Genomic DNA, 27,699 nt, shown 5'->3' on the forward strand with positions numbered 1-27,699 from the left:
GAAAATTCGTCTGTATTTTATTGATATAAACGCCAGTAGGTTCAATGTTACAAACAAAAGGTTTCTTAGAACAGTGTAGATTATAGATTTTAGATTACTTAGAATAATATAATTATAGAGAAGTAGAACAAAAAGAATCTATGCTTCTGTCAATTGTGCTCTATGCCGGTTTTCTTTTTAGAAACATCTTCATAAATGGAAAGATGTAAATTAAGGCTGCGGCTAGAAGAGCAACTCCAAGACCTGCCAAGATACCGTATCCAAACTGAGCCCTGAACCAAGTACAGTCACACACTAACTCATACTCTTCATCATTGTCTGTATATGATTCAACATCTTCTTCTGTATATGATACACCACCTTCTTCTTTATATGATACAGCATCTTTTAGAAAAAACTCAGGTTTAGGTTCTTCAACAATTGTTGTAGTTGTAGTTGTAGTTGTTAGAATAAAAATCTGCAACCTCAACATTCTGCTTTGCTAGTAACACTATTTTTATTCTAAAAGTTTAAAACCTAGAGAACTAACATGATAAGGATATTTGCAAATTATTACTCAGGTCATAAAGTTGTTAAAATTCTGTTCAGTTTAATCAGCTCTTATCCCGGAATTTATAAACAGAAAAAGCTAGAATTGTTGAAAATGCATAAACATTTCAATCCAGTGAATGATGGCTTACTCCGAACCACAAAGGACGTCACAAAATCAACTTCTCTGCATAGAGCTGACTATTCTGTGTCTTTTGCATGAACCTCACATTTTTTCTCTTTCGGAACTTTTAACATCTTTTATTTTATGGTCAGAATCAGATTTCTTTATTTTTTTGTGGAGGGGGGGGGGGCGTCATGATTGTTATTGTTAAAATTTGATCATGATCTGCACTTTGTTTGAGAAAAACGTATATTTGGCAAAACTTTGTAAATTGCATATTTTGACCAATTGACACATTTACGAGCTGTTATAATTCTCTGTTCTTTATTTTGAAAATTTGGATATTATTGTGAATTTTGATAAAGGAATTGACTTTTTCCCACAATCTCTGTTTTCTAACCATATATCCTTGCAACCCAATAGATATTCGATTCGAAGATGTGAGTTTGTGGCAAAAACTCAATTCCTTTAGATATGCTCAGAATTCAGAATTACATATCATGAAAGTTCTACACCCTATATGCATATTCCATTTACCGTCTACGGTTCTCATCTATGCCATACTGATTGTAAGGTGACAGAGCTAGATAGTGCCTTGAATAAACAAAAGGGCGATTTTTTTCTTATATAATATTATGATAAAAGATAATACAATAGATTAAAAATCATTTTAACAATTATTACTCTACAACAAAATTATCCATTGCATAGGAGAAATCTTTACTGGCAGACTTCTTCCTGTAACAGACAACTTTGATTAGTGCTGCGAGTAGGATACAAGCTCCAGCAGCAGCAGCACATCCGTAACCAAACTCAGCCCAGGGCCATTCACACTCACACACCCATTCATAAAAAAATACTTCTTCTTTAATAATATTCATACCAAACTCAGGAAATTCATCTGATTCAACTTTGATTTCATTTTTAGGTATTGTTGTTGTTGTTTCTATTTCTTGTGTTACATCTGTTGCTTCGGACGTCGTTGTTGTGGTGGTTGTTGTTGTTGTTGTTGTTGTTGTTGTTGTGGTGGTTGTGGTTGTTGTTGATGTCGTAGTGGTGGTAGTGGTCATAGGTACCCATCGACATTTACATCCGTTGCTTTCAAAAGGAGTTGTTGTTGGAATAGTAGTTGTAGATGTAGTTGAAATGGTAGTTGTTGGCATATTTGTAGTAGTTGTAGTTGTAGGAGTTGTTGCAGTGAAGATAGTTGTTATAGTTGTAGTAGAAGTAGTTGTCGTCGCATTTGTAGTAGTTGAAGTTGTAGGAGTTGTTGCAGTTGTGGTAGTAGTAGTAGTAGTAGTAGTAGTAGAAGGAGGAGGAGAGGGGGTTATTGTAGGAATAGTAGTAATATCGGTTTCAGGATTTTCCTCTTGGAATAATATAAATTGATCATCGTACTGATATCTAGCCTGCACTAAACCAAGTAACAAGAGAAAACAAAGCTTGAACCCAACCATACTTCTCTGTTTAGGAACCCTGACCTATACTGATCAGTTTTAAACCTGCTGAGCTGTTCATGTATAATTTGTAAAACCACAAAAAAACGATAAGGATGAAATCATACGTGTGCCGTTCTGTCATATCTTACATGTTTCATTATTGTATGTGTCAGAGTAAATATATTTCATAATTTAATTCAATTCTAGTTAATTCTGTGGATACTAAGGATTGCTGGATGATCAGAGCTCGCGGAGATCTCATTTCTTACATTCAGAGATCTTCCTTTCCCTGTTCCCATTCCCAGACAGATCTCCTCCTCCTTCTCCAACCTATACAAACAGCAGGGTTAATGATTTATCTCCTCCTGCTTCTCCAACCTACACAAACAGCTGGGTTAATGATGTATCTCCTCCTTCTCCTCCAACCTACACAAGCAGCAGGGTTAATGATTTATCTCCTCCTTCTCCTCCAACCTACACAAACAGCAGGGTTAATGATTTATCTCCTTCTTCTTCTCCAACCTACACAAACAGCAGGGTTAATGATTTATCTCCTTCTTCTTCTCCAACCTACACAAACAGCAGGGTTAATGATTTATCTCCTTCTTCTTCTCCAACCTACACAAACAGCAGGGTTAATGATTTATCTCCTTCTTCTTCTCCAACCTACACAAACAGCAGGGTTAATGATTTATCTCCTTCTTCTCCTCCAACCTACACAAACAGCAGGGTTAATGATTTATCTCCTTCTTCTTCTCCAACCTACACAAACAGCAGGGTTAATGATTTATCTCCTCCTGCTTCATGTTTAAATACCATTGTAGGACAAACCGGATTGTATAAATTGACAAATGCCCATGTTGCAAAGAACGATGTAGAACAAGTAGGACTTTCTTTTAGAAGTTTCTAGAAAAACAAAATCTGTCTCACCTCACGTTAGCTACGATAATATTATTGGTGAGAAACTGGAGGTCGGAGTCCTTGGAAGATCCTATCTTGGTGAACCCAGCAACCATGGTTCGGAGATTCGTTCCGTTCTTACTCAGGATATTGGTGTGAAGTACACTCTCTCCAGATACCTGGTAGGATCCTAGAGACAACAACTTAAAGGGACTGTATGCGTAATTTCAAGTGAACCTCCATGCAAAAAATGACAATTCCTGATTTAAAACGGTATCCTAAAAAACTTTGTCTGATCAAGTAGATAGGCAAGTTTTTTTGTTTTTTTTAACGGGTTATTTTTATTTGTGGTTTCTCTGCAAAAATGACTTGCGCATTTCTTGCTTTTAAGAAACAATAGAGAAATTCAGAGAAACACACTTTTCTAGTTGGACACACGACTCTATCTTTTACAATTTTGATCAGTTTAAGGTTTCAAGGGTGTCATTGTAAATCGGGCATTGCTATTATAATTTCATGAAGAAATCGAGTCACTTAAAAGTGCGCTAACAGTTCTTTTAATCAGTTTTTATTTCCTTCTGATTTCTAGAATATTATCACTTGGTGGATATATTTTGATGCATGCATGGTTTGAAAAACTGATTTTATAAGATCAAAACCATCCAATGTTCTAAACTGTATAAAGGAATTGAGTTTTTGTCACAAACTAAAACTCTTAAATCCCTATATCTTTGGAACCTGATGGAGTAAACCTTTGATATTTCAAACTTAGATTATTTGATCTAATAGTATACTTAGTTTGAAATATATCAGGTCTAAGACATTGGGTTGCAAAGATATAGGGATTGGAATATCAGAGTTTGTGACAAAGGTTCAATTCCTTTGTATAAAGGATAGTAATAGATACCTGAGAACCCAACCATATAGGTTCCATCTGCCGGAGCTGTGAAAACTCCGTTCCTCGTGTTATATCTTTGCTCAGTGTTCAACTAAAAATAACTCCTGCGTTATTTTAACATAAAACATGATGATTTAAAAAGCATTTTAAGACATTTATATGGACATTTTAAGACAATTATATGGACATTTTAAGACAATTATATGGACATTTTAAGACAATTATATGGACATTTTAAGACAATTATATGGACATTCTAGGATTTATTTTAAGACATTTATATGGACATTCTAGGATTTATTTTAAGACAATTATATGGACATTCTAGGATTTGTTTTAAGACAATTATATGGACATTCTAGGATTTGTTTTAAGACAATTATATGGACATTCTAGGATTTGTTTTTATGAACAACTTAAGATTTATTTTTATAGATTTTCTAAGATTATTAATCATGAACATTCTAAGTTTGATATTTATGGATTTTCTAAGAAATATATGGATATATTTTAAGATTAACATTTTTGGATATTCTAAAATTAATATTTATTGAATATTCTAAAATTAATATTTATTGAATATTCTAAAATTAATATTTGTTTTTTGGATATTCTAAGATTAATTTTTATGGATTTATGATCATGAATATTTTGTGATTTATATGAATCATAATGTTTAGATAAAGTTGAAGGTTAAAAAGTGTGCATCACATTTTTGTAAATTTTTCAAAATATTTAAATTTTGATAAAATCTAATTTTTTAACCTTAATTGTTTTTTTTCTTTAGTTTTTAGGCTATAGTTCATATGTTGAAATATGAAAAAACCATAGTGTTATATATTTGTAAGTGTTTGTAAATATCTAAAAAAACTAAAAAAGTTTTCAAACAAAAATGAACCAAAGAATTCATAGTTTGAAATATCCAAGGTCTACAAAATTGAGTTGCAAAGAAATAGTGATAATAAAATCAAAGTTTGTGGCAAAAACTCAATTCAATCGTTCTAACTTTTTAATTATTTTTAGCTATTTACCATTATTTTTGATATATTATTACCGAGCAGTTAGAGAGTGTGACAAGTTTAGTTTTGATGGGTTCGGTCTCGGAGCAGGATATATCGGACCCGGAGCTAGGAATAAGAAGAATTCGTCCCTCAACCTCAACCCCAGAACCTGAGGGTTTTATCATTAGAGAAACTAAAAACTTTTATTTTAAGTACAGTGGTTGTCGTTTATATTAATACAATCAAAACGCCTTTTCTATTTAAGTTTTGATTTCTAACAAGCTTTATTCAAATTACAAGTTTACAAGAAAAAAAAGAGAAGCTTTAAATTGACAGCCTCTCTTTGTTTCCATATTTATTTGTATCAATACTGTTTAAAAGCGCTTGGTAGAAATCAAAATTGAAATGGAAAGTCGTCTTAATTGTATTGATATAAACGACGACGTTTGTATATACATAACACAAGATTATTTTAAGCAACAAAAACAAAACAAAAATTATTTTCAGTTTTTTTAAATAAAAGATTTCTTTAACCTGATCTAAGAGATAACCTTGATCCAGAGCTTAGTTTTCTTATCACCTGAAAATAACTAAGTTAAAGGGAGTGTTCGCGAAATTTCCTATTAACTATTGGATAATAAAATGAAATTATGTCAAATTATATTGAGAATAAAATCTAATTTTCAGTAACAGCCATCCGAATTTTTTCTTTGTTTTCTGTATTTTTCGAAATTTAAATTGAATTGATCAAAACTTTGCATATTTTGATTTACATATTACCGCACACAAGGATCGAGAGAGCCAAAAGATTCCGTATTCGGATCCTAAGGGCTACGAACTGTATACAGTAGTACAGACATTTGTTTGTAAGACGTCATTGGTAGGTTTGATAACAATCTCCACTTACACTATTGCTGAAGGGAAGAGTAAGATTTGTAAGTTCAAGCTCGGAGCTCTGATCCTTGACGAGACCCGTCCTGATGGACAGGATGGATTCGGAGCTAATCTCATCCTTCAGCATTAAATCTTCCATACCAAAACCATCCTGAATATTACATCATATAGATTCTGTTTCAATTTTCGTTTTGTTGTAATAAGTTTTATTATATTTCCTAAAACTTTTTTAATCAAAATGTTTTAAATTTTTTATCGCTTTTCTTTATTCTTACCTTGGTCAAAAATCCAGATAATGATATTTGATAATAATTGGTGGATTTAACAACAATAGTTTTCTCCTGCTCTACACTGACCAGGTCTGATTCCCCGCAGAATATCCTATCCTGAGTAAAGATACACTCAACACCGTCCCTGATTATATCTCCCTCTAGTCGGAGCAGGTTCCAGTCTGAACTCCGGAGATAACTTTTACCAAGTTGAGAATCTGAATTAAAGAAAATCATAAATTTTAAAGATAGAACAAGAGAAAAAGTCTTTGTTATCTACACACCGCGCCGCTCAGGACTCAATAAGTTTTTTTGTCCATTTCTATCTATTTATTCTTTTATTAATATAGAATTTTAGAGATTTGTTTTGTTACCTGTTTCTATTTTAAGAAGATCTCCTAGCATCAAATCCTTCATCATAAGAATAGTAGTTGACACTCCGACCTCTGGAGGATTTGCAACTGCTCCTAAGTGCATCCTTGTCTCTCCAATAATCTCGTCTTTTCTCCTTATCCTCAGTGTGAACGGATCGTTCTTTCCTGACTTGATGAGTGAAGTGAAACTTAGACGATACTTTCCTGATTTCTCAACAGCGACAACATTCTTGATCATTCTCATTAATCCGTTCTCCTCACAGGAGTCAAATATATCTTCTACGTTTAGCTCATTGTTCTCTACAATACCAGACCTGGATCTATAGCAGGAGAAATGAGTCCCAACCTTCCCCCATCCTGGTTCAGGTTCGTTATCAGCTTCTGGTTCGGGTTGAGACTCAGGCTCGGGTTCAGTCTCGGGTTCAGATTCAGGATCATTTTCAGATTCATCTTTTGCGTCTGTTAACTTTTCCGGGTTGCTCCCGAGATCACTTTCAGGTTCCGATTCAGGTTCTGGAACTGATTCAAGGAATGTATCGGAGTCTGTCAACTTTTCTGAATCAGTTTCAGGTTCAGGTTCCGATTCTGGTTCTGGTTCAGTTTCTGGTTCAGGTTCAGAGTCAGATTCTTCTTTGATTTCAGTCAACTTTTCGGAATCTGTTTCTGGTTCAGGTTCAGATTCTGGTTCAGATTCTGGTTCAGGTTCAGATTCAGATTGGTCGTCAGGCTCTTTCTCAGGCTCTGGTTCTGATTCAGGTTCCGATTCTGGTTCAGCTTCAGCTTCAGATTTGTCATCAGTCAACTTTTCTGAGTCCTTTTCGCGCTCTGGTTCCGATTCTGGTTCAGGTTCAGATTCCGATTTTTCATCAGCCAACTTTTCAGAATTCTTTTCAGGCTCCGGCTCAGATTCAGGTTCCGATTCAGGTTCCGATTCAGATTTGTCATTAGGCAACTTTTCAGAATCCTTTTCAGTCCCTGGTTCGGATTCAGGTTCAACCTCTGTTTCGGATTCTGGTTCAGGTTCGGATTCAGGTTCGGATTCTGGCTTTGATCCTGCTCCAAGTTTTCCTTGAGTTGGAATAAGTTCAGTAAATAATTTCTTTCCGTCCGACTCAAAACATTTGTTTAAGTTGATCTTCTCCGATACTGTGGGAGTATCTGAATGGTATCTTATCTCAAGTTTATCTCCGTCCTTTATACTTCCACCAGATACAGGAAACAAGAAGTGGAATCCATCCTCAGATTTTAGATCCACAATCTGGAATGTTTAGATAAAAGTCCTTTTCCTTGTCCTTGTCCTATTTTTATTGTCCTTGTCCTTTTTTTCATTGTCCTTGTCCTTTTTCCTTTTTCTTGTCCTTATCCTTGATTGTATCCTTATAGATATCATTATTTTTGCTCTTTCCCATCATCTTGCTCTTTGTCTTTTATAATTTTTTTTCTTATCTTATTCCTTGTTTTTTGTTTATAGTCCTTGTCCTTTGTTTATCGTCCTCGTCCTTTGTTTATCGTCTTTGTTCTTTATTTATCTTCCTTGTTCATTGTTTATCGTCTTTGTTCTTTGTTTATCTTCCTTGTTCTTTGTTTATCGTCTTTGTTCTTTGTTTACCGTATTTGTTCTTTGTTTATAGTCTTTGCTCTTTGTTTATCGTCCTTGTTCTTTGTTTATCGTCTTTGTTCTTTGTTTATCGTCTTTGTTCTTTGTTTATCTTCCTTGTTCTTTGTTTATCGTCCTTTTTCTTTGTTTATCGTCTTTGTTCTTTGTTTATCTTCCTTGTTATTTGTTTATCGTCTTTGTTCTTTGTTTATCGTCCTTGTCTTTCGTTTATCGTCCTCGTCCTTTGTTTATCGTCTTTGTTCTTTGTTTATCATCCTTGTCCTTTGTTTATCGTCCTTTGTCCTTAAGTTTCCCAAAAATGACTTACATCATTTATATAATCTGAAAGAGGGATAGAAAATTTAGCTGCTTGAACTCCGTCCTCACTTCTCACCCAGGAGGTTTCAGTATCCAATCTCTCCGTGAGTTCAGGAGCTTTGTATCCAGTTAGTCTTCCCTCACTATGAGAAAATATGATTAAAGGGACTGTAATTGTAAGTGACCCTCCATGCAAAGTTGGTAATGACAATTCACAACGGTACCCTTGAAACATTTATCTTATCAATCATGTGGAAGATATTATCGTTTTCTAGGTATAAAGTGTTTAATTGTGGAAATGCGCCAGTGTTTAATTGTAGAAATTTGCTAGTCACTTTTGTAGAGAACTCCCAAATGAAATACTAAGGTTTAAAAATTATAAACATTAATATCTAATTCATTCGTCAATCGGCCATTGCCATCTTTGCATGGAGGGTCACTTTGCTTTGCATTGCTGCATTTACGTTTTTGAAATAGAACTCTTACCCAAGAACTATTTTCTCGCTGTTCACCATCCCTCCAATTACAACAAAGGAGTTAGCCTAAAGCAAATTATTAATTTTAAAATATTTTTATATGAAATTAATTTTTGGTGTTGATTTTTGCTCCGTACCATGCTTCTATCTGGAGAAATACCAGCTCCGAACCAGTTCTCTGCTATCCTGGTGGACACGGATACATACAGGTGGGACTCGTCCTTCCACCAGGAGGCGGAGTAATCGCACCCTGATTCATTAGATCTACAATCCTCAGGGTAGGAGAAGGAACAAGAATTAAGATCGTCTTCGCTCTTCTGAACCTAGACATATTATAAATATTAATCTCCAATTCATATCTTAATCTCCAATTCATATCTTAATCTAAAATTTGTATCTTAATCTCCAATTCATATCTTAATCTCCAAGTCATATCTTAATCTCCAATTCATATCTTAATCTCCAATTCATATCTTAATCTCAAAGTCATATATTATTCTCTAATTCATATCTTGATCTCCAATTCATATCTTAATCTCCAATTCATATCTTAATCTCCAATTCATATCTTAATCTCCAATTCATATCTTAATCTCCAATTCATATCTTAATCTAAAATTTGTTTCTTAATCTCCAATTCATATCTTAATCTAAAATTTATATCTTAACCTAGAACCATTATAAACCGAAATCCCCAATTTAATTCTAAACCTTAAAATACTATAAATCTTAATCTTCACTTTATATCTTAACCTAGAAATACTGTAAATCTTAATCTCCACTTTATATCTTAACTTAGAAATACTATAAATCTTAATCTGCACTTTATATTTTAACCTAAAAATACTATAAATCTTAATATCCACTTTATATCTTAACCTAAAAATACTATAAATCTTAATCTCCACTTTATATCTTAACCTAGAAATACTGTAAATCTTTATCTCCACTTTATATCTTAACCTAGAAATATTATAAATATTGATCTCTAATTTATATCTTAACCTAGAAATATTATAGATATTGATCTCTAATAAATATCTTCACCTACAAATATTCATGATGTTGATTTATCGTTCTAAAAAGTGTTTCTAGCAGGTAGCAGGTACAATGCCTGTAAAAGGGGGTTTGTCGATGAAACATTTTCCTCTAAAATGCCGTTTTAACCGTCATTATTAAGCCTAATATTCCAAAATGTACTAATATTTAGTTCTGTAGTTTTCTCTAGCATGGAAAAGATTTAAAAACATTTCTTCTATGTACCTGGAGAAGGTCTATAATTTCTTTTATCTCCAGTGTATCCTGTACCTGGAGAAGGTCTATAATTTCTTTTATCTCCAGTGTATCCTGTACCTGGAAAAGGTCTATAATTTCTTTTATCTCCAGTGTATCCTGTACCTAGAGAAGGTCTATGATTTCTTTTATCTCCGTAGTGTATCCGTACCTATAGGTCTATGATTTCTTTTATCTCCAGTGTATCCTGTACCTAGAGAAGGTCTATGATTTCTTTTATCTCCGTAGTGTATCCGTACCTGGAGAAGGTTAAGTTTGACCAGCCCTCTGTTGCTCCGACCATGATACTTGAGTTCGTCCTCTTTATAGAAATCTGGTATTGCAGGAGAACCATTCTCTAATCCGGAGAGAGGAGAATGAGAGAAGGAACCTGAACATTTTACAAAATAAGTTTAAATATGTGTTTGCACTGTACAGTATATATATACTTAAATAAAACTGTGGAAAAGGAAGATGATTGTTAGATAAAGTTATATTATCTAAAAAGTCCAATGAAAATGAAACATACAGTGATAACCAGAAAACTCTGAAATAATAAGACAACTTTTAGAATCAAGGTTACTTAGAAAGTCCAATGAGCATGAGAAACAGTAAATATGCAGTGTAAATAGACCCCTTTCACTAAATTAGTGCTTTAATAAGTGTCAAGCAAAACTATTTACTTTGCAACAACATCAACTACAATTAACCTTGCGTTATTGTCGTCTTCCTATTCCATTGTTTTCTGGTTCTCGCTGTAGTATTTGTACAATGTTCAGTGTACACAGACCCATGTCACTCTATAAGTTTGTTTTCAAACTACTGGTAAAACTATTTGCTTTATAACAACATTATATACACATAAGAATGCTTTAATGTGATATCTTGCTTTTCTTTCTAAATATGCCGGAATAAATAAAGTTTATCGATTGATACTTTAAAGTCGTCTTTGACCTTAGAAATAGTTTGCGGCATTCAATATTGGTAACCTACTTTTAGCAATATTTTTTTAAGGAAACAATTTTCACAGATTTCCAAAATGTAGTCTGCCATTTTGTCGCATGAATACCAGAGTTATTAGAATTGTTTAAATTTCAATTATTTAATAAACCAAGAAAATGTCTCAATCTAAACGAAATCTTTAATATCTCCGGTAATTATAAAAGCCCTAAAATAGCAGACCACATTTTGGAAATGGCAGCACTAGGGCTTTTCGGGGATTATTGTGTCATAAAAATATATTGCTAAAAGCAGGTTCCAATGTAGAATGTCGCAAACTATTTCTAAGATCAAAGATGACAATGAACTTTAAATTGATTTACATTATTCCAGCTTATTTTGACTATAGTTCCCAATTTATAGCTTTTAGAGATAATATAAGAATCAGACAAGTTTATATTTCTTACACCTTTTGATTGTCCATGAGACCAAATGATATGCATTACAGCGTCTTCTATACTGTTATCCGTAGGATGGGAGGCTTTAAGAGGTTTTCTGAAAATAATGATAGAGTAAAAGGGAGTGACCGGCAATGTATGGTGGTTGAACTGAGATTGCATTGTTTTCGAGAATTTTTTTAGGAATATGTATACTTTATTCTGAAATAAGAAGTAAACCTGAAGATAAGAACGGTTTCTCCAGTCAACTCGTCCTCGTATGCAAGCGCTGCAGTTAAATCTTCCGTCCCGCCATACTCCTCATCCCGGAGCGGGGTTGATCTGACAAATATATATTTTAGGTAAAAAACTATTTTGAGGACATAATTTGACCCAGGAATGGTTTACGGCTGGTCTAAAATAAATAATGTTCCACTACAAATTTTGATTTAAAAAATCTGCAATCTCGTAAATTGTGGGAAAAAATGGTTGCAGGTCAAAAATATTTGCAACCTAAACATTTATACAAGCTTTGTTTTTATTGTTTGAATTAAAATATCCCACCTGTCTCGAGTGTAGGAATCTACAACCCGACCCAGAGAACCCTTGGCGAACCCTATCACAATATCAGTGCAGTCCATCTCATGGATATCTCCCTTTGGGGCGTAATCGGCAACGTTCTCCAGGTACTCCAGACCAGTGAACTGGGATTTACAGAGCTTGGTTGTATCAAGAGATCTCCACCCAACCGCAACATAATTCTTCGTCTTTCCTCTAAATCATTCAAGTTAAACCAAATTAAAAACAAATTTAATTTAGGAATTTTCGGAAAAATAAGTTTTTCGATTTTTAAAATTTGATTTGAGTCTTTGCCACAAACTCTGATTTTTTTAATCCATAAATCTTTGCAATCCAATGTCGGAGACCGAGATATGAATTCAGTTAAGTGACATAATCTAAGTTTAAAATACTAAAGTTGCCAAGATAAATGGGGATTATACAATTTGAGTTTTTGACAGAGATTGCATTGTTTAAAAAAAATGAATGAAATTCCTGAGAGCAATCTCGATTTCTTGTTTGTCTTCAACCTTTCTCCAGTAAAGGGAAAGGTTATCACTCAGCTCTTGCATACTATATCCATCCTGGCTCTTTATATGCTCCCGAAGCACAGACTCCTTCCCACAATCCTTCCCGTAGTATCCCATCTTACAATAGCAAACCCGAGCCATTCTGAAACCAAACATACTTAATCAACATATTTCTGGGTGCTTAATTAACTTAGTCAAGGTATATATACCAGAAACTTTAATAGTTTTGGTTTTAAACTAATTGTACTGCAGATTCTGGGAGAAATGTAAACAAAGAAAGTGCTACTTATTCAGCTTATAACATATTAATACTAGCTTTGATTCCCAGCATTGCACAGGTTACTCAAAGTTACTCCCGCCGTTTATCCGCACTTAGTCTTAAATTACGATTTTGACTATTTTTCCCCCTATTAAAGTCGACCCACTCAATTTAGAATCTCAAAACCAAACTAAGAACATTTCCGTGGTTATTCCGAGTTCTCAAATGAAAATCTGTCGAGGTGTTCATGAATTATGATCGGATATACAAACAAACTAACAGAGATTACTACTTTATATATTTAGATAACAAAGTATTGCTTATATTCCTCTTAAAAACTGCAGTACACTTAGTTAGTAAACAAATACATGGGACAATGTATAATCCTTAGATTTAGGGAAATTTTTGAAACTAAATATTTTAAAACATTAATCCCAAAACAAAAAATCCGCAAAAATAATAAAGATATGCTAGTTTACTTACCTAGGTAATGTTGTTCCCTCAGGTAGTATACATTCACCTCTGCGGCAAATACAAAATATATAAAATTTAAAAAAAATAATTTTGTGAATTTTTTTTTAGAGATATTTATTCGTATATATTGTTTTGGTCCTTAGTTATAACTTATTAAAAGTTCCAAACATCTGTAAAAGACGATGAGAACTGTAGACAACTTGAAAGTTCAATCAAACGTTTGCTATTTGTTTCTTTCAAATTTTTTTACTTTTTGCTAGAAATATTCAAAGCACATTTCAGTTATAAATTAAATATACTTCTTTGCTAGATTTTATTAAAACAAAAATAAAATATTGTTTTTTTGTGTAATCTGAACATATTTTTCATTATTTTTATTTTCTTGAAAACTCTTATAAAGATCTTATAATTTAAATGTATCTTGGATCCCTGTCTGGTCCTCCACAATCCTCATCTTTTGTGCATTCCTCTGTAAATTCACATCTAGGATAATCAAGACGACATTTAATATTAATCTCTATACTTATACACATACTCCTTCTTATCATCGTATCCATTGTCTTCCCCTATTCTACTCTTCTACTCCTACTCCTACTCTTATTCATTTATTCTAATCTACTCCTACTCTTATTCTCTTACTCTAATACTCCTACTCCTTTCCTACCCTACTCTCCTACTTCTCCACACTCCACTACTCTTTTTATTCACTCCTACTCTTTAATCTTTAATCTTTAACCTTTGACTTCTTGACAAATTGCGTATTAAAAAATATGTTGGATGTTTTTTCTGTTTTATGAAGGCACAGTACAGTATCGAAAGCATCTAAGTAAATCAATTTTTTAATAAAAATGTTGTCATATTTGGTTGAATCACACTGCAAACATTACCACTACATATTCGTCCACTACTATAGAATACATTCTTTCAACCCCTACCAATCCTTATTCTACTTCTACTAATCATTTTTCTTCTACTTTATTCCTCTACTCTCTAACTCTATCTGGATCTCCTCCTACCTGTCTCCGTATGCTCCAGGTTTACAGGAGCAGGATCCATCCTTCTCCTCTCCTTTCTCTCCGCATACAGAACTAAACATAAACATTCATAGATATATCTTTAACAAATATAGATACAAGAAAATAAAATCTATATTTCAAGCTTCCTTTAAAAACATCATAAATTGTAAATTTTTATCTGAAAAACTCTGAACCAGTCGATTTTTTATGGAATTTAGAATAAAATTTAGGATTGAGATATCTCCATTATTGATGAAATTATAAAAATTTAAATTTTAAATTTTAAATTTAAATTTAATTAAATTTAAAAATGATTTGAAGACAGTTCCCATTTGCCAATCTTTTCAAGAAAAACGAATTTTTTACTCAGCCTCTTGATAAAAACTTAACTTCCTGTTAATTAGGAAATAAAATGACAAAAATTATCATGTTTAGAACAGGTTTAATGAGAAGTTGATGAAAACCAGGCCGAGATAATGATCCATATTTAAACCTGAACTGATTAATCTTCAAGGATATTCAGGATTATCTGATAAATCCCGTCCTTCTATTTTTCCAGTTGGGAAGAAATATTACTTCCTCTTCAGGGGGTCAGAAGTTTTAATCAGGGGGTCAGAAAACAGGGTGAAACGTTTGGCCAAGTTTTAGTAAGGGGTTCAGAAAATAGGGTGATACGTTTGGCCAAGTTTAATCAGAGGGTCAGAAAACAGGGTGATTCGTTTGGCCAAGTTTAATCAGAGGGTCAGAATACAAGCTGTCAAGTTTGGCCAAGTTTAATCAGGGGGTCAGAATACAGGATGACAAATTTGGCCAAGTTTTAATCAGAAGGTCAGAATACAGGATGACAAATTTGGCCAAGTTTTAATCAGGGGGTCAGAATACAGGATGACAAAGGAACTGAGTCTTTGCCACAAATTCTGCTTTTCTAAATCCTATATCTTCGGATTCCAATGTCGTAGACCTTAGATATTTCAAACTATGAATTCTGTTAGATCAAATAATATAAGTTGGAAATATCAAAGATTTACGACATTGGAATCCAAAGATATAGGGATTATAAAATCAGAGTTTATGGAAAAGACTCAATTCCTTTGGCCAAGTTTTAACAAGGGGTCAGAACACAGGATGACAAATTTGGCCAAGTTTTATTCAGGGGGTCAGAACACAGGATGAAAAATGAAACGTTTAGCCAATATTGGTGACTTTGTAGATTAAAGTGGTTTAGATTAATTTATTTGTTATGCAGGGGTGGACTTTTACTAAACACGTACTTTTATCCCGCCCCCTTCAACAACGTAAAACTAACTGATGTATTTCTGAAAATTGTCAGTGCATATTTGTTAGAAAAAATTTGTTTACATTTACAAAATATTTACCGAAATTTCACAATTAAAAGAAATAAAGAAGACGACAATCATTCTACTGTTGTCTGGTTACAACTGTATCCACAGTATGAAAACTGACCTCTGTGTGTTCTTTACAATATCTATATCTGAGCAAGACCAGAAGCTGTATCTTCCTCCCCACTCTGCAGCCTGCCGAACCAACCTAATCTAAATATATAGAATAAATAAAAGAATTGAGTCTTTGACACAAACTCTGATCTTCTTATCCTTATATCTTTGCAACTCAATGCCAACAGATGAATTATGTTAGATCAAATAAAATAAATTTGAAATAAAAAATGTTTACACATTAATATTAAATGTCGTTGCAACAAACTCAAATTTTCTTATCCCTATATCTTTGTTACCTTATGGTGTAAACTATTGCTATTTCAAAATTAGATTATTTAATCTAACACCATTCATAGTTTGAAAAATTCATGGTCTACGACAATGCGTTGCGAAGATATAGGAATGAGAATCAATTTATTTATTTGATCAAAATTGAGAGATTGTTTATAAATGTGTACATAAATTGGGGCAAAGTTCGGTTTCAAACTAATCTAAGCATGCCCTGGAGCCGAATTTAAAGAATTTGAGCCGCGGCTTAAATTTGAGACGCGGCTCAAATATGGTTGGTTCCACTTAAAATTGTTTTTAACCATTAAGATAATATAATTGCAAATTAAATACTAATTAAAGAATTCAAAACTTGTCATTTTTGTCACCGCAAAATCTTTATTTGCAAGGGTTTTGTTATGGTTATGACGCCATAATTCATCAATGGAATTTTCCTCTTCTTCTTTATCTCAGTTTGTCACGCGTCGTTAAACCTACCGAGCAGTTTAAACATTCTTTTGTTGGCAGAGTTACGGAGAAGGATTGCTGAGTTGAATCCTCATCATCAAATCCGTCCTTCTTATTTCCAGCCCCCTCCGGAGTCAAGGGATTCAGCAACTTGTCGTTTGCATCCAGGAGCTCAAGTTTAAACCCACCTAAACACAACGTTAAATTATTATTGTATTATTGTTCCAATAATCATGAGGATTCAGGGACGACTTGAATCGTCTTTGATTTCCTATAATTAATTAAGGAAAAACATTTTTTTAAAGTTTTTACGTCCACTGAACTTTCCAAAATGGAGTCTTACCTCATTGTAACTTTAAGATTGACGAAGAAATTATACAGTCGAACAATTCTGCTTATTTTAATACATTGAATAATGATTGGATCGGAGTTTTTGCCACTAGTATATTTTCTAAACCCTTATATCTTTGCAACCTGATTGTGTAAACAATTTTAATATTTCAAACTTAAATCATTTGAACTAGCAAAATTCATAGTTTGACATTGAGTTGCAAAACTACGGATTATAAAATCAGAGTTCTTGGCAAAGACTCAATTCCTTTCTCGTCAATTTTTAAAGTAAAGAAATGATAGACCACGTTTTAGAAATCCATAGACTAATAGTTTTAGAAATCCATAGACTAATAGTTTTAGAAATCCATAGACTAATAGTTTTAGAAATCCATAGACTAATAGTTTTAGGTTCTATTTCTTAATGTTTAACTGGGAACGACTACAATTGTGTTTACGAAATGTTTTTTTGCCAATATTATATAGATAAAGATTATAAAAAATAATTCTTGTCCTCTCTGTAGAAACCTACAATACTTCAATTCTCTTTAATTGATGTCTTGAATAAGACGACATTTTATATCTGTTTAATCTAGTGAACATTAAGCTATACGGCCGTATAGACGGTTTATTTGAAAAGATATATTTTTGATCATGAGAGCTGAGAGACGATTTAGAGGTCGTCTTGCATAGATAATTGAGGACAAAGTGTGTCTCACTCCTCTGCTGGTTTAGTAATTGTAAATTGGCGGTATACAGTCCAAACTAGGAGCTAAAAGGTTGGCCCAGCTCGGATATTCAAATGTACACCGGTGGAGCGTGGTGTATGAAAAAACGGTTGCATGTGACTTTTCAGTCGTTTGAATGGATCAGTAGAAGGCGATAAAAGACTATTTTTAAGTCTAGACAATCTCAACTGTCACGTTTTTTTTCGGGCACCCTGTATAATCATTTTAAATGCATATTTAAATTGAAAAAAAATCTAATCTTTAATACTTGATTTAAGTTTGTTTTCTAGGCTTTTAGTTTAAAAATAACTACAGTAAAATGAATGCACTTCATAAACTTGAGGTTATAATTGTAATGGTTAAAGTTTAACTTGTATTTAAATGTTATAATGCAAAACAATTTCTTTTAATTGCTCAATAGGTAAATAGTAGAAAATATGTCAAGTAGAAAGCATATTATAAAAAAAGATTTGCTTAAAATTATTTTTAGTGAGCTTTTAAATTGCAGTTTAAAATTTTTAAGCAAAATAGTGTTTTTCGATACTTATCATTCCCAACTTGTTAAAATTTGAACTAAAATATATTCAAAATTGAAATTAGCGATTTCAACAAAATGTAGTGGTTAACCTTTGGGAAATAGACGTAATAAGGTTTAGAAAACATTTTACATTCTTAGAATTTTAATTGGTTGTATTGAGGTGAACGTGGGGAAAAAGAGATATTATTTTTTTTGTATGTGCTATATGCACCACACTACACACAATAGTCAAATGTAGGGTTTTCAGATAAATTCATTTGTTCAAAACATCTAATTTCTCAGGGTTCTCTCAGGTACCTTAGATAAAATATTTACGGAGAGAACGAAATATTTGGTGTACAGCCTAAAAGATAATTGAGTATCTTAGTTTTGCCCCTGTATTACTGTTTAAATTCTCATATAATAATTCCGTATTGCCATTTTTCTAACAATTGCTCTTAAAAACACCATTGAAAGGTCTAAACTGAACAAATAAAACATAAGGTCGGATTGTATGTCATTGGCAAACATAAAGTGTTATTATTCAAAGCTCAAAAAATGGTAGATATCACGAGATGTACGCTTTGCCAATTATTGAGTAAAATATACAAGCTAGACAATATTGCAAGAAGTGCAAACATACCAGCCTTACTGCAGAATCCGACCCTAATAATTCGTTCTCAACATGAATCTGTTACCTAAGGTACTTGGGAGAACCCTGAAAGGTTAGATTGTACAATTATATTTATCTTATAAACCTACATTTGAATAGTTCACACTAAACACCATTGATAGAATGTAAATGGTGAAAAACAATTTAAGCTTATATCTCTTGATGACAAATCCAGTAGTAAATCTAACTATTCAGTATAAACCCTAGTTCCCATTAATTCTGTATTTTATTGAAATGTTTGATGAGTATATGTATTGTATGTATTGTAAAGGTATAGAAGTATAATTGCCTGCAGGATCTATTAAATAATTCTGGTTGTCATTCTAAATAAAAACTTGTTCTATGTTGTCTCTCAAACATTACAAACATATACAGGGTCCCCCACAAAGGATTAAACTTTAATGACGACCTAAATATAATGATCTGAAGGGTAAATTTGGTATAATTTGGTGAAATATAGTATTAAACTAATCTAATGAAGGATTCCAAGTTTCCAGTTGCAGGGATCCAAGACTGTAAGAAAAACGTCTTAATAATTTCCGTACAGTCGTCTCTGAAGTTTCATTCTTTGTGGGTAACCCTGTACTTTAATGAATCCTACATTGTTGGTTTAACTAGCCTGCAGCTGCCTAATAGACCTTTTCGCCTTTTCAAATATATTATTTGAAAACTCCGAGTTCCCCAATCAAATTTGAGGCAAATTATTCAAGGGGTCCATGATCGGACATACAAATAGACAGACAAACAGAGATTACTACTTTATAAATGTAAATAAAGAGCAAAAAGGTTCATATGTGGTCTATAACCTACTTTAACCGGAAAGTAATAAAAATAGTGGAAAGAAATTGAGTCTTTGCCACATACTCTGATTTGCTAATCCCCATATCTTTGCAATCTAATGCCGGAGACCTTAGATATTTTAAACTTTGAATTCTGATAAAATAACCTATGTTTTCAATATCAAAGGTTTATACCATGAGGTTGCAAAGAAATATGGGTCAGAAAATATGAGTTTGTGGCAACGACTCAATTCCTTAAAACATTTTGGGTTTAACTTGATAAACTGAATAATAAAGCCCCAATGATGTACAAAAAAGACAGACAACATTTAATAAATCCCATTTTGGTGTTTTTGATTTGAAATGTTTTCAGTGTAAAGAGAAAATGTTGTTAGAAAAAATGCCTCGCGTGTATCAAAGACGATTACAATATTTGTGAATAAATTTATAATTTCTTGATGTTTTATTTCTCTGATTTACATATTAAACCAATTTGATTAATGTGTAAGGCGAGTCTAGGTTGGAGAGGCAAAAAATATATTTGTATTTTCTGCTTTATATATCTTTATGTATAAATATATAATGCATTCATTACCCAATCATCAGGGTTTGATGGAGCAGTGGTTAGCGTGTTTGATCCATAATCCAAGGATTCATGGTTCAATTGCCCCCCGCCAACTGCAAAATCAAAAACTGACGAATTGAGCCATTCTGATAAGTCCTAATAGGACTAAAACATTGTGTGTCCCAAAAACATGGGAATTAGGAGACGAATTGAAAATCATTTTCGATTTCCGGTAGTTGATAAATGACAAAATTTTTTAAAATAAAGACCAAACGTCTTATGAGCTTTTGAAAATGTTTAAGTTTTGAAAAGCAGAGGAAGTGTTAAATTCTATATTTCAACTCGGCTTTGATGCATAATCTTATTCTCCTGGTTCGAGAGAGATGAAAACCTGAGAAGTTTAATCTAAAAACTTTTCAACAATAAACATTTTTCAAACGTTTTCATTCGCTTTGAGGCCTAATTCATTGCCGTATATCTTCTAAATGGGTGATAAGTGTACAGTTTAAACGGTACAGCTTACAGCAAGTGTATACAGTTCAAACTGTACAACTTACAGTTTGTGAACAGTTTACACGGTTCACTCCCAGTAAGTGAACAGTTTACACAGAACAGACAAAATTAGTGTACAGTTTACACAGTGCACACACAGTTAGTGAACAGTTTACACAGAATACACAAAGTTAGTGAACAGTTTACACAGAATACACAAATTTATTTTACAGTTTACACAGAATACACAAAGTTAGTCAACAGTTTACACAGAATACACAAATTTATTTTACAGTTTACACATTTCACATACAGTAAGTGTACAGTTTACACAGATATACCGTTTACAGTTAGTGTACATTTTACAGTTAGTGTACAGTTTACAGTTAATGTACAGTTTACAGTTAGTGTACAGTTTACAGTGAATGTACAGTTACACTAAGTGTACAGTATTTAGTAAGTCTCCCCTTATTAAATGCAAATGATTTTTGTAATTCCTGCCATATCTTGACGGAATTTTATTCCGTAGCATTAGTTACTCGTGAGGCTTTTAAAAATCTGCAGTATTGTATAGAACTAAAGTCATTTCATAAAAAGGGGGCAAAGTTCCCGAAATCATTTTAATCAAAGGATCTTAGCATTTATAATGTTACACCTAGCTTGTACAGTCCTAAAGAGGTTTAATGTTGACAACACTAAAAGTTTAAGAATTGTTGTGCAACCTTTATTTATTTAACAATGATGGTATTCTAACAAAGAAATCTGGTTTTCATCTTATTAAAGCAACGAAATGCAATTCTTTCACCTTATCTTTAAATCATTATATTTACGGCGTCATTTAAAGAAAAATTGTGTGCAAAAACCATAACAACTTTTTTGCAAAGCATTATTTGAAAACTTTTTAGCTAGTTTTTCAAGTTTTGTTTTCATATTTGAACAATAAAAAAAATATTCAAAAACTATTTTTATTTGTGCCTATTTTTTGCATAAAATTATTGTAAGCAATAATAAAATGCAAGAACAAACAAAATCATGTTGTTCTATTATGTGAACAATCATTTAGAAATGTGAAAATAGGCTTGGAAAGAATAAAGGGAATCCCAAATGTTGGTTTCTCAACTAAACCTAGGGCCTCTGATAAGGAGAATTACTTTATTGGGGAAGGATGTGCGAAAAACTAAAATTTGAAGGATAATTATTTTGCAATCACATGTGTTAACCATAAACTTTAAGATCGCCGTGTAATGTCGTCTTTAACTTAAAATCCCCTCTCGGAGACACCAAACCAAATAATTTCAGCCCCATTTTCTTTGTTCTCCGGGGACGGAGTCTAAACACTCTCGTTTATTGTGAATCCATTTCAAAAGTTAAACAAAGAATATTTTCATATGAAGAATTAGTGACTTTCGTTAATATTCAACTGTCATTTATTTCAGAAGTTTAAAAACGTCTTTTAATATTGATCAACAATAAGTTAACCCCTTTATCATCCGCTAATAAATTGTAAGATTTTTTCTATTATTAATATTTATTATAACATTTGTACAAGTAACCAACCTATAATTTATGTTATTTTTTAGGAAATAAAGCTTTTGTTATCGATTTTCTTGAGACGGGGGTTACTCTGTTGTGTGTGTTTGCGGCCAACCTGGAAATATTTGTCTGGGGAAAATATATATCCCCCACTAGTGTTCCAACGGGCCTATTGTTCAATTTATCTGGTGTGTTTGCTCATGTTATCCGTTAACAACATGTTATAAATGATCACTGTTTTTGATTTGGCAATTACAACTAGGCTTTTTATTAAAAAACACATGAACAAAAAGATTTATCAACTCACAGTTTTAATTTTTCGCTCTGACCGTATGTATTATGTCGGAGTACAAAGAAATTGAGGCGTTGTCACAAACTCTGATTTTCTAATTCCTATATCTTTACAACCCAATGTCGTAGACCTTTCAAAACATGAAATCTGTGGGATCAAATAATCTAGGTTTGAAGGTGTACACCATTAGGTTAAAAAGATATAAGATTTAGACAATTTGGACTGTGGCAAAGACCTATTTCATTTCAAATTCAGTGATGGACCAAACCTCTGTAGAGTAAAAAAGTAGATGTTAGTTCCACTTTAGCACAAAGTAAAAGCACCAAACTCAAAGAGCATACATTTTGAAATAAGATTAAAAATATTTTGAAGCTTCTTAAAGATAAAAAAGCCGTCTATAAACTTATCAAGAGACAATGCACATATCTTATTACTTGTGAACATAGTCTTTGATTAGAAGGAGAAATACTGTATTTGTAAAACCAAGATGAACAAGGGGAACCACATTAAACCACGGGATTAGTTTTAAAACCGTTGATATTCTTCATAAATTCTGCAGATATAAAAATGTGTTTTACACTACACAGCTGGTTTTAAAGATAAGTTTCCCTTTCATTCAATTCAATTGAATTTAATCAAGATTGATTTAGATTACGTTAATCAAATTAACTATTTAATTCAACAAAATTACTTCGGAAATAATCAACTTATCCTAACAGAGAACCAATATGTTTTCACTTATACTATCATTAATTCATTTCTTAAATTTAATATTTTTAGATTTTTCACAATTATTCTTACTACCCTGTACTCGCTTTGGAACCCAGTTTTGCCTGGAAGCTATAAGTTTTCCCGTTTAAAGTCAACTCACAAAACTAAGAGTTTTTAAACCAAGCTAAGAAGATTATTGCTGACAAGATAAAAATTGAGACTTAAACCGGTCAAGGGGTTTCTGAGATATGAACAGACACACAGAGATTATATGTATATATATAGATACTAGCTTGGGACACAGCTTCGTCCGGAAAGTAATATATTTTTTTTAATTCATTCCACTAAACTAAAAATATTCAAACCAAGCTAAGAACATTTCATGGTTTTAATAAGGTCCCCGATTTAAATTTGGGTCTTTAATACATTACGGCGCCATAGTTTCAGTAGAAGCAAATATTTCCATTTACTGATAGGGCCGATTGAAGGATACATAACTCTGATTGGATAATGAGATAGATAGGAAGATAGATGTTACCGCCATACTATATTTCTATTNATGAATTATGTTGGATTGAATAATCTAAGCTTGAAATATCAAAGGTTTACACTATTAGATTGCAAAGATATAGGGATTGGAAAATTTGAGTTTTCGGCAAAGACTCAATTCCTTTTCGCATAACTATAGGAAAGTAATCGAGTATCCAAAAAAAAAATAAAATGAAAATGGCAATTTTTCAATTTATCATAAATGTCAATAAAGAATTAATCTTTGAAATGTAAAATTTCCTTTTGGCATTCCACATGGTGCCTTGGTTCTTATATTATCCAAGAAATCCAAACTGAGGCCTCGGGCTGGAGGATAGGTCAGGGAGACATGTCCACTACATTTTATCAAATTAGTCAACAACACAAACTGCACAATAAAAATGAAGTATAAAAAATCCTGGGGATGTACGGGGTGTCCCACATCAAATTAGACCGCGTCAATGGGTCTAAATTAAGATTTGGGGGACAAATCAGAAAATTTAAGAAGAATGAATCATTTTAAGAAATTGAATAAGGCTAATAATAAAAAATTTTTGGTATAAAATGCTAGATTTTTCGAGTATTATTTTGGCGTTAAAGATTGGAGATTATCTAATATGATATGGGACGCTCTGTACAGTAAACAGTACAAAGTGTAGTAAATTTTGCAGTAAATACTCCAGAAAGCGTGAAAAAAATTTACAAAGTTAAAACAAATGTTTCCCCTGGAGCTCTCATATAGGTTCTTCAAGTCATAATTATTACATGATTAAGATAACAAAGATTTATTTTTGGCAATCTGAATAATATAACTCAGTTCTTAGATATTTTAGTATTTATTGAACCTTGAATATACAAAGAAGAAATGGATCCAATTCTAAAATTCAAAGATATTTTGTCAAGCTAATTAACAGAGCGGAAAAAAAACAAAAAAAATAAGGATTTATTAATATTCAAATGACGGAAACGTTTTCCATTTCCATCCCGGTGAAATCCTGCTTTTTAAAATAATGTATCACTAATTCAGTTCCTAACAGTATCTGTTGCCCAAATAAGGCTTAGTCCTAGAATCCAGGACTGCAACATCCTAACAATTCAGCTGCCAGAGAGCAACTGAGAACTGAGTAGTCGCGTGCGTAGGCTTTCTTTCAATATCGGCAGTAGCAGGAACTATACTGCAACACAAACCAGAACCATGAACCTGAACTGGATCCAGAACTAGGGTCTGGACCAGGAAAATAGATAACTCTTCATTCTTTGGACCTGATGCAAGAAAATGCGGGAAAAAACCATGTTTTGTAAAGAGAACTTAATGTTTTCTTCTTACCAGAAGAAACTTATCTTATCTGAAAAATCTCAGTCTCGGCTAAGCTGATATGGGATATCCTTAATCCCGATCGGTTAATTAATCTGGAGATTAATAACAACAAGAGGAGAACAAGCATTATTTAATCTGGAGATTAAGAAAAAAGGGGATCAAGCATTAATCCCGATTCAACATTCAACATTTTATAGCTCTTTGGAAAGCCTCTAAAAAAAAGCAACCAGATTGTACAATTTGCAAAGAAATTTTGCACAGATTTTTACACAAACGCCTTTAAAAGGAATTTTCAGTTTTTCTTGAATACACATTTAGGTTTTAAAAATTTTGAAATATTTTTGCAGATTTAATTCTGCTGGGTCAAGGGCTTTCCAAATACGTATCAAATGTTATAAATTTGTATCACAATAAGAAAATAGAGGGGATTTTTTTTAATTCATTCCACTAAACTAAAAATATTCAAACCAAGCTAAAAACATTTCATGGTTTTAATGAGGTCTCCGATTTAAATTTGTGTCTTAAAGAGATTAAGGGGTTCCTGAGTTATGTCAAACATAGATTACTACTTTATATATATGTATAGAACACAGCTTTGACTGAAAAATAATCTTACACTTTAAAGTCAGCCCGCACAACTTATTTTCCGAAATCAAAGTTTAAGACAAAGATCGGTCAAGGGGTTCATAAATTATGATCGTAAATACAAACCAACATTAGAGATAATTACTTTATAAATATAGAATAGCTTGTAAACCCAGCTTTGCCTGATAACTAACTATACTTCAATAAAAGTCAACCCACTCAATTAAAAATTTGTAAACTGCAAGCTAAGAACTAATAAGAAAGTTCCACCGAGTTCTTCAATCAAAATTTGAGGCAAATTTGTCCAGAGGTTACTGAGTTATGATCGGACAAACAGAGATTTCTACTTTATATATATTATTACCTCTGTGAGGATACCCAAGATGCCATGTTACGTTGAAACTATCTCCGACTTTAAACGTTGTAGTTTGCCCATCTAGCGTTCAGGTTTACATTCAAGAAAACAAAGTACTTCTAAGTTTAAAAACATGGTTAAAAATTCAAAAAGCTTACTGAGGTCAGATTTGATAAATAAGAGGAAGTAGTTAAACTCAGCATGGATGGTTGAACTCTTCAAAAGTATAAGAGAGCATTGTAACAGTAGTTCAACTATTTCCACAAATATTTCTGATCTTTTGAATATTTGAAACATCTTGCCCATCTCTAATTTAAAAATGGGTTTTCGGACAAGTAATTTATAATTAATTAAAAATCAAATTATAACTTACTTCAAATTGAAAAATTCGCGGCACTTTGTTAAACTTAAAAAATGCGGTTTTGATTTTAAAATTATTAACAGTTTTTTATTAAATTTTTATTGTTCTAGTACTCAGGAACATCTTTGGGCGGTGAAATAAATTGATTTGTGTGGCCAAATCTCAAAAATGGGGGTATCAAGAGTATTTTGAAATAGACATTCTGTTATGCTAGTTCACCATTTTAACAATTAATTAAGGAAAATGATAGTATAAAATAATTAGTCTTTGCCGCAAACTCTGATTTTCTAATCTCTATATCTTTCCAACCAATGTCGTAGACATTAGATGTTTCAAACTACAGTGATAACATAAAAACTTTTAGCGACTTTTAGCCTATAAAGTTATAACTTTAAAAGTCCAATGAGCATGAGACACAGCTTCTGTGCAGTTTAAACAGACCAAGTTCACTAAAATAGTGATTTAATAAGCGCCTAATAAAACTATTTGCTTTGTAACAATATCAAATACACTTAGTTATCGCTATAATGTCGTCTTCCTATTCCATTGTTATCTGGTTTTCATTGTATGAATTATGTTGGATTGAATAATCTAAGCTTGAAATATCAAAGGTTTACACTATTAGATTGCAAAGATATAGGGATTGGAAAATTTGAGTTTTTGTCATGACTTTATCTTTATTGTATGCTATTCTTAGCTATTAAAGGGACTGTAGGCGTATTTTAAAGTGACCCTCCATTTGCAGAGTGGCGCCAGTCCAATTCACAACAGTACCCTTTACTGATCCTTATTAATCTACAGAAACGTTTGTATTTATTTATATTTCTTCTTCCTAAAAGTCGGAGTAAACAAATATTCACAATCAAAATTTAGAAAACCTCTTTGAACATAGAATATTCGGTATTTTCGAGATATAAGTCCAGCGTCAGCTGAGTTGAGTTCACAGTGTACGCCAGCGTACACTCCCGCTATACGACAATTTAGATACACCATTTTGAAAATCTCAAGACCAAGCGTTTTCGATATAAGTTGTTTAATCTAGAATACTGCAATAATCGTGTTCATAAAAAAATGACGCATGGTCGAAGACGATATCACAGTTGTCACTGAATTTTTGGACACCAGCTGTAGAATATTCGGTATTTTCGAAATATAAGTCCAGCGTCAGCTGAGTTGACTTCACAGTGTATGCTAGCGTACATGTTACGGCAGTTAAAATAATTTTTAAGAGATATACACACTGAGTTCTTTGACCTCAAATATGATTACCGGATCCAAAAGTTAATCGGGAATTACAAAAAGTTGAAATTCTAAAATATTTTGAATTGTCTTTCAACATATCTAACTATCGAACGTATATCCTTTAAACATGGTACAATTTGGCATTTTCCCCTCGGGTTTATTTCTAAGGTTTTTGATAAATAAATGACTGACACT

General features: G+C 32.6%; 2 protein-coding genes across 2 annotated transcripts; both read right to left on the minus strand.

Moving 5' to 3' along the window:
* Window positions 1–2,128, minus strand: LOC111702284 (transcription initiation factor TFIID subunit 12). Its single transcript, XM_023473927.1, has 2 exons — window positions 1,646–2,128; window positions 1–446 (listed from the first exon to the last, which is right to left on the minus strand). The coding sequence occupies exons 1-2, from the start codon at window positions 2,107–2,109 to the stop codon at window positions 161–163; spliced, it is 750 nt and encodes a 249-aa protein (XP_023329695.1). The 5' UTR covers window positions 2,110–2,128; the 3' UTR covers window positions 1–160.
* Window positions 1,267–27,255, minus strand: LOC111702271 (uncharacterized). The gene is made up of 23 exons (XM_023473907.1): window positions 27,141–27,255; window positions 25,911–25,982; window positions 16,526–16,683; window positions 15,768–15,856; window positions 14,304–14,375; window positions 13,717–13,770; window positions 13,297–13,335; window positions 12,520–12,696; window positions 12,031–12,240; window positions 11,707–11,808; window positions 11,499–11,584; window positions 10,351–10,481; window positions 8,956–9,141; window positions 8,829–8,884; window positions 8,353–8,485; window positions 6,428–7,685; window positions 6,060–6,271; window positions 5,798–5,935; window positions 5,425–5,470; window positions 4,944–5,059; window positions 3,899–3,980; window positions 3,022–3,181; window positions 1,267–2,421 (listed from the first exon to the last, which is right to left on the minus strand). Exons 1-23 carry the CDS (start codon window positions 27,253–27,255, stop codon window positions 2,295–2,297), a joined length of 3,819 nt encoding a protein of 1,272 aa, XP_023329675.1. The 3' UTR covers window positions 1,267–2,294.
* Window positions 27,256–27,699: the final 444 nt, after the last annotated feature.

Source organism: Eurytemora carolleeae, unplaced genomic scaffold, assembly GCF_000591075.1.
Source record: "Eurytemora carolleeae unplaced genomic scaffold, Eaff_2.0 scaffold499, whole genome shotgun sequence".
NCBI classification, from domain to species: Eukaryota; Metazoa; Arthropoda; class Copepoda; order Calanoida; family Temoridae; genus Eurytemora; species Eurytemora carolleeae.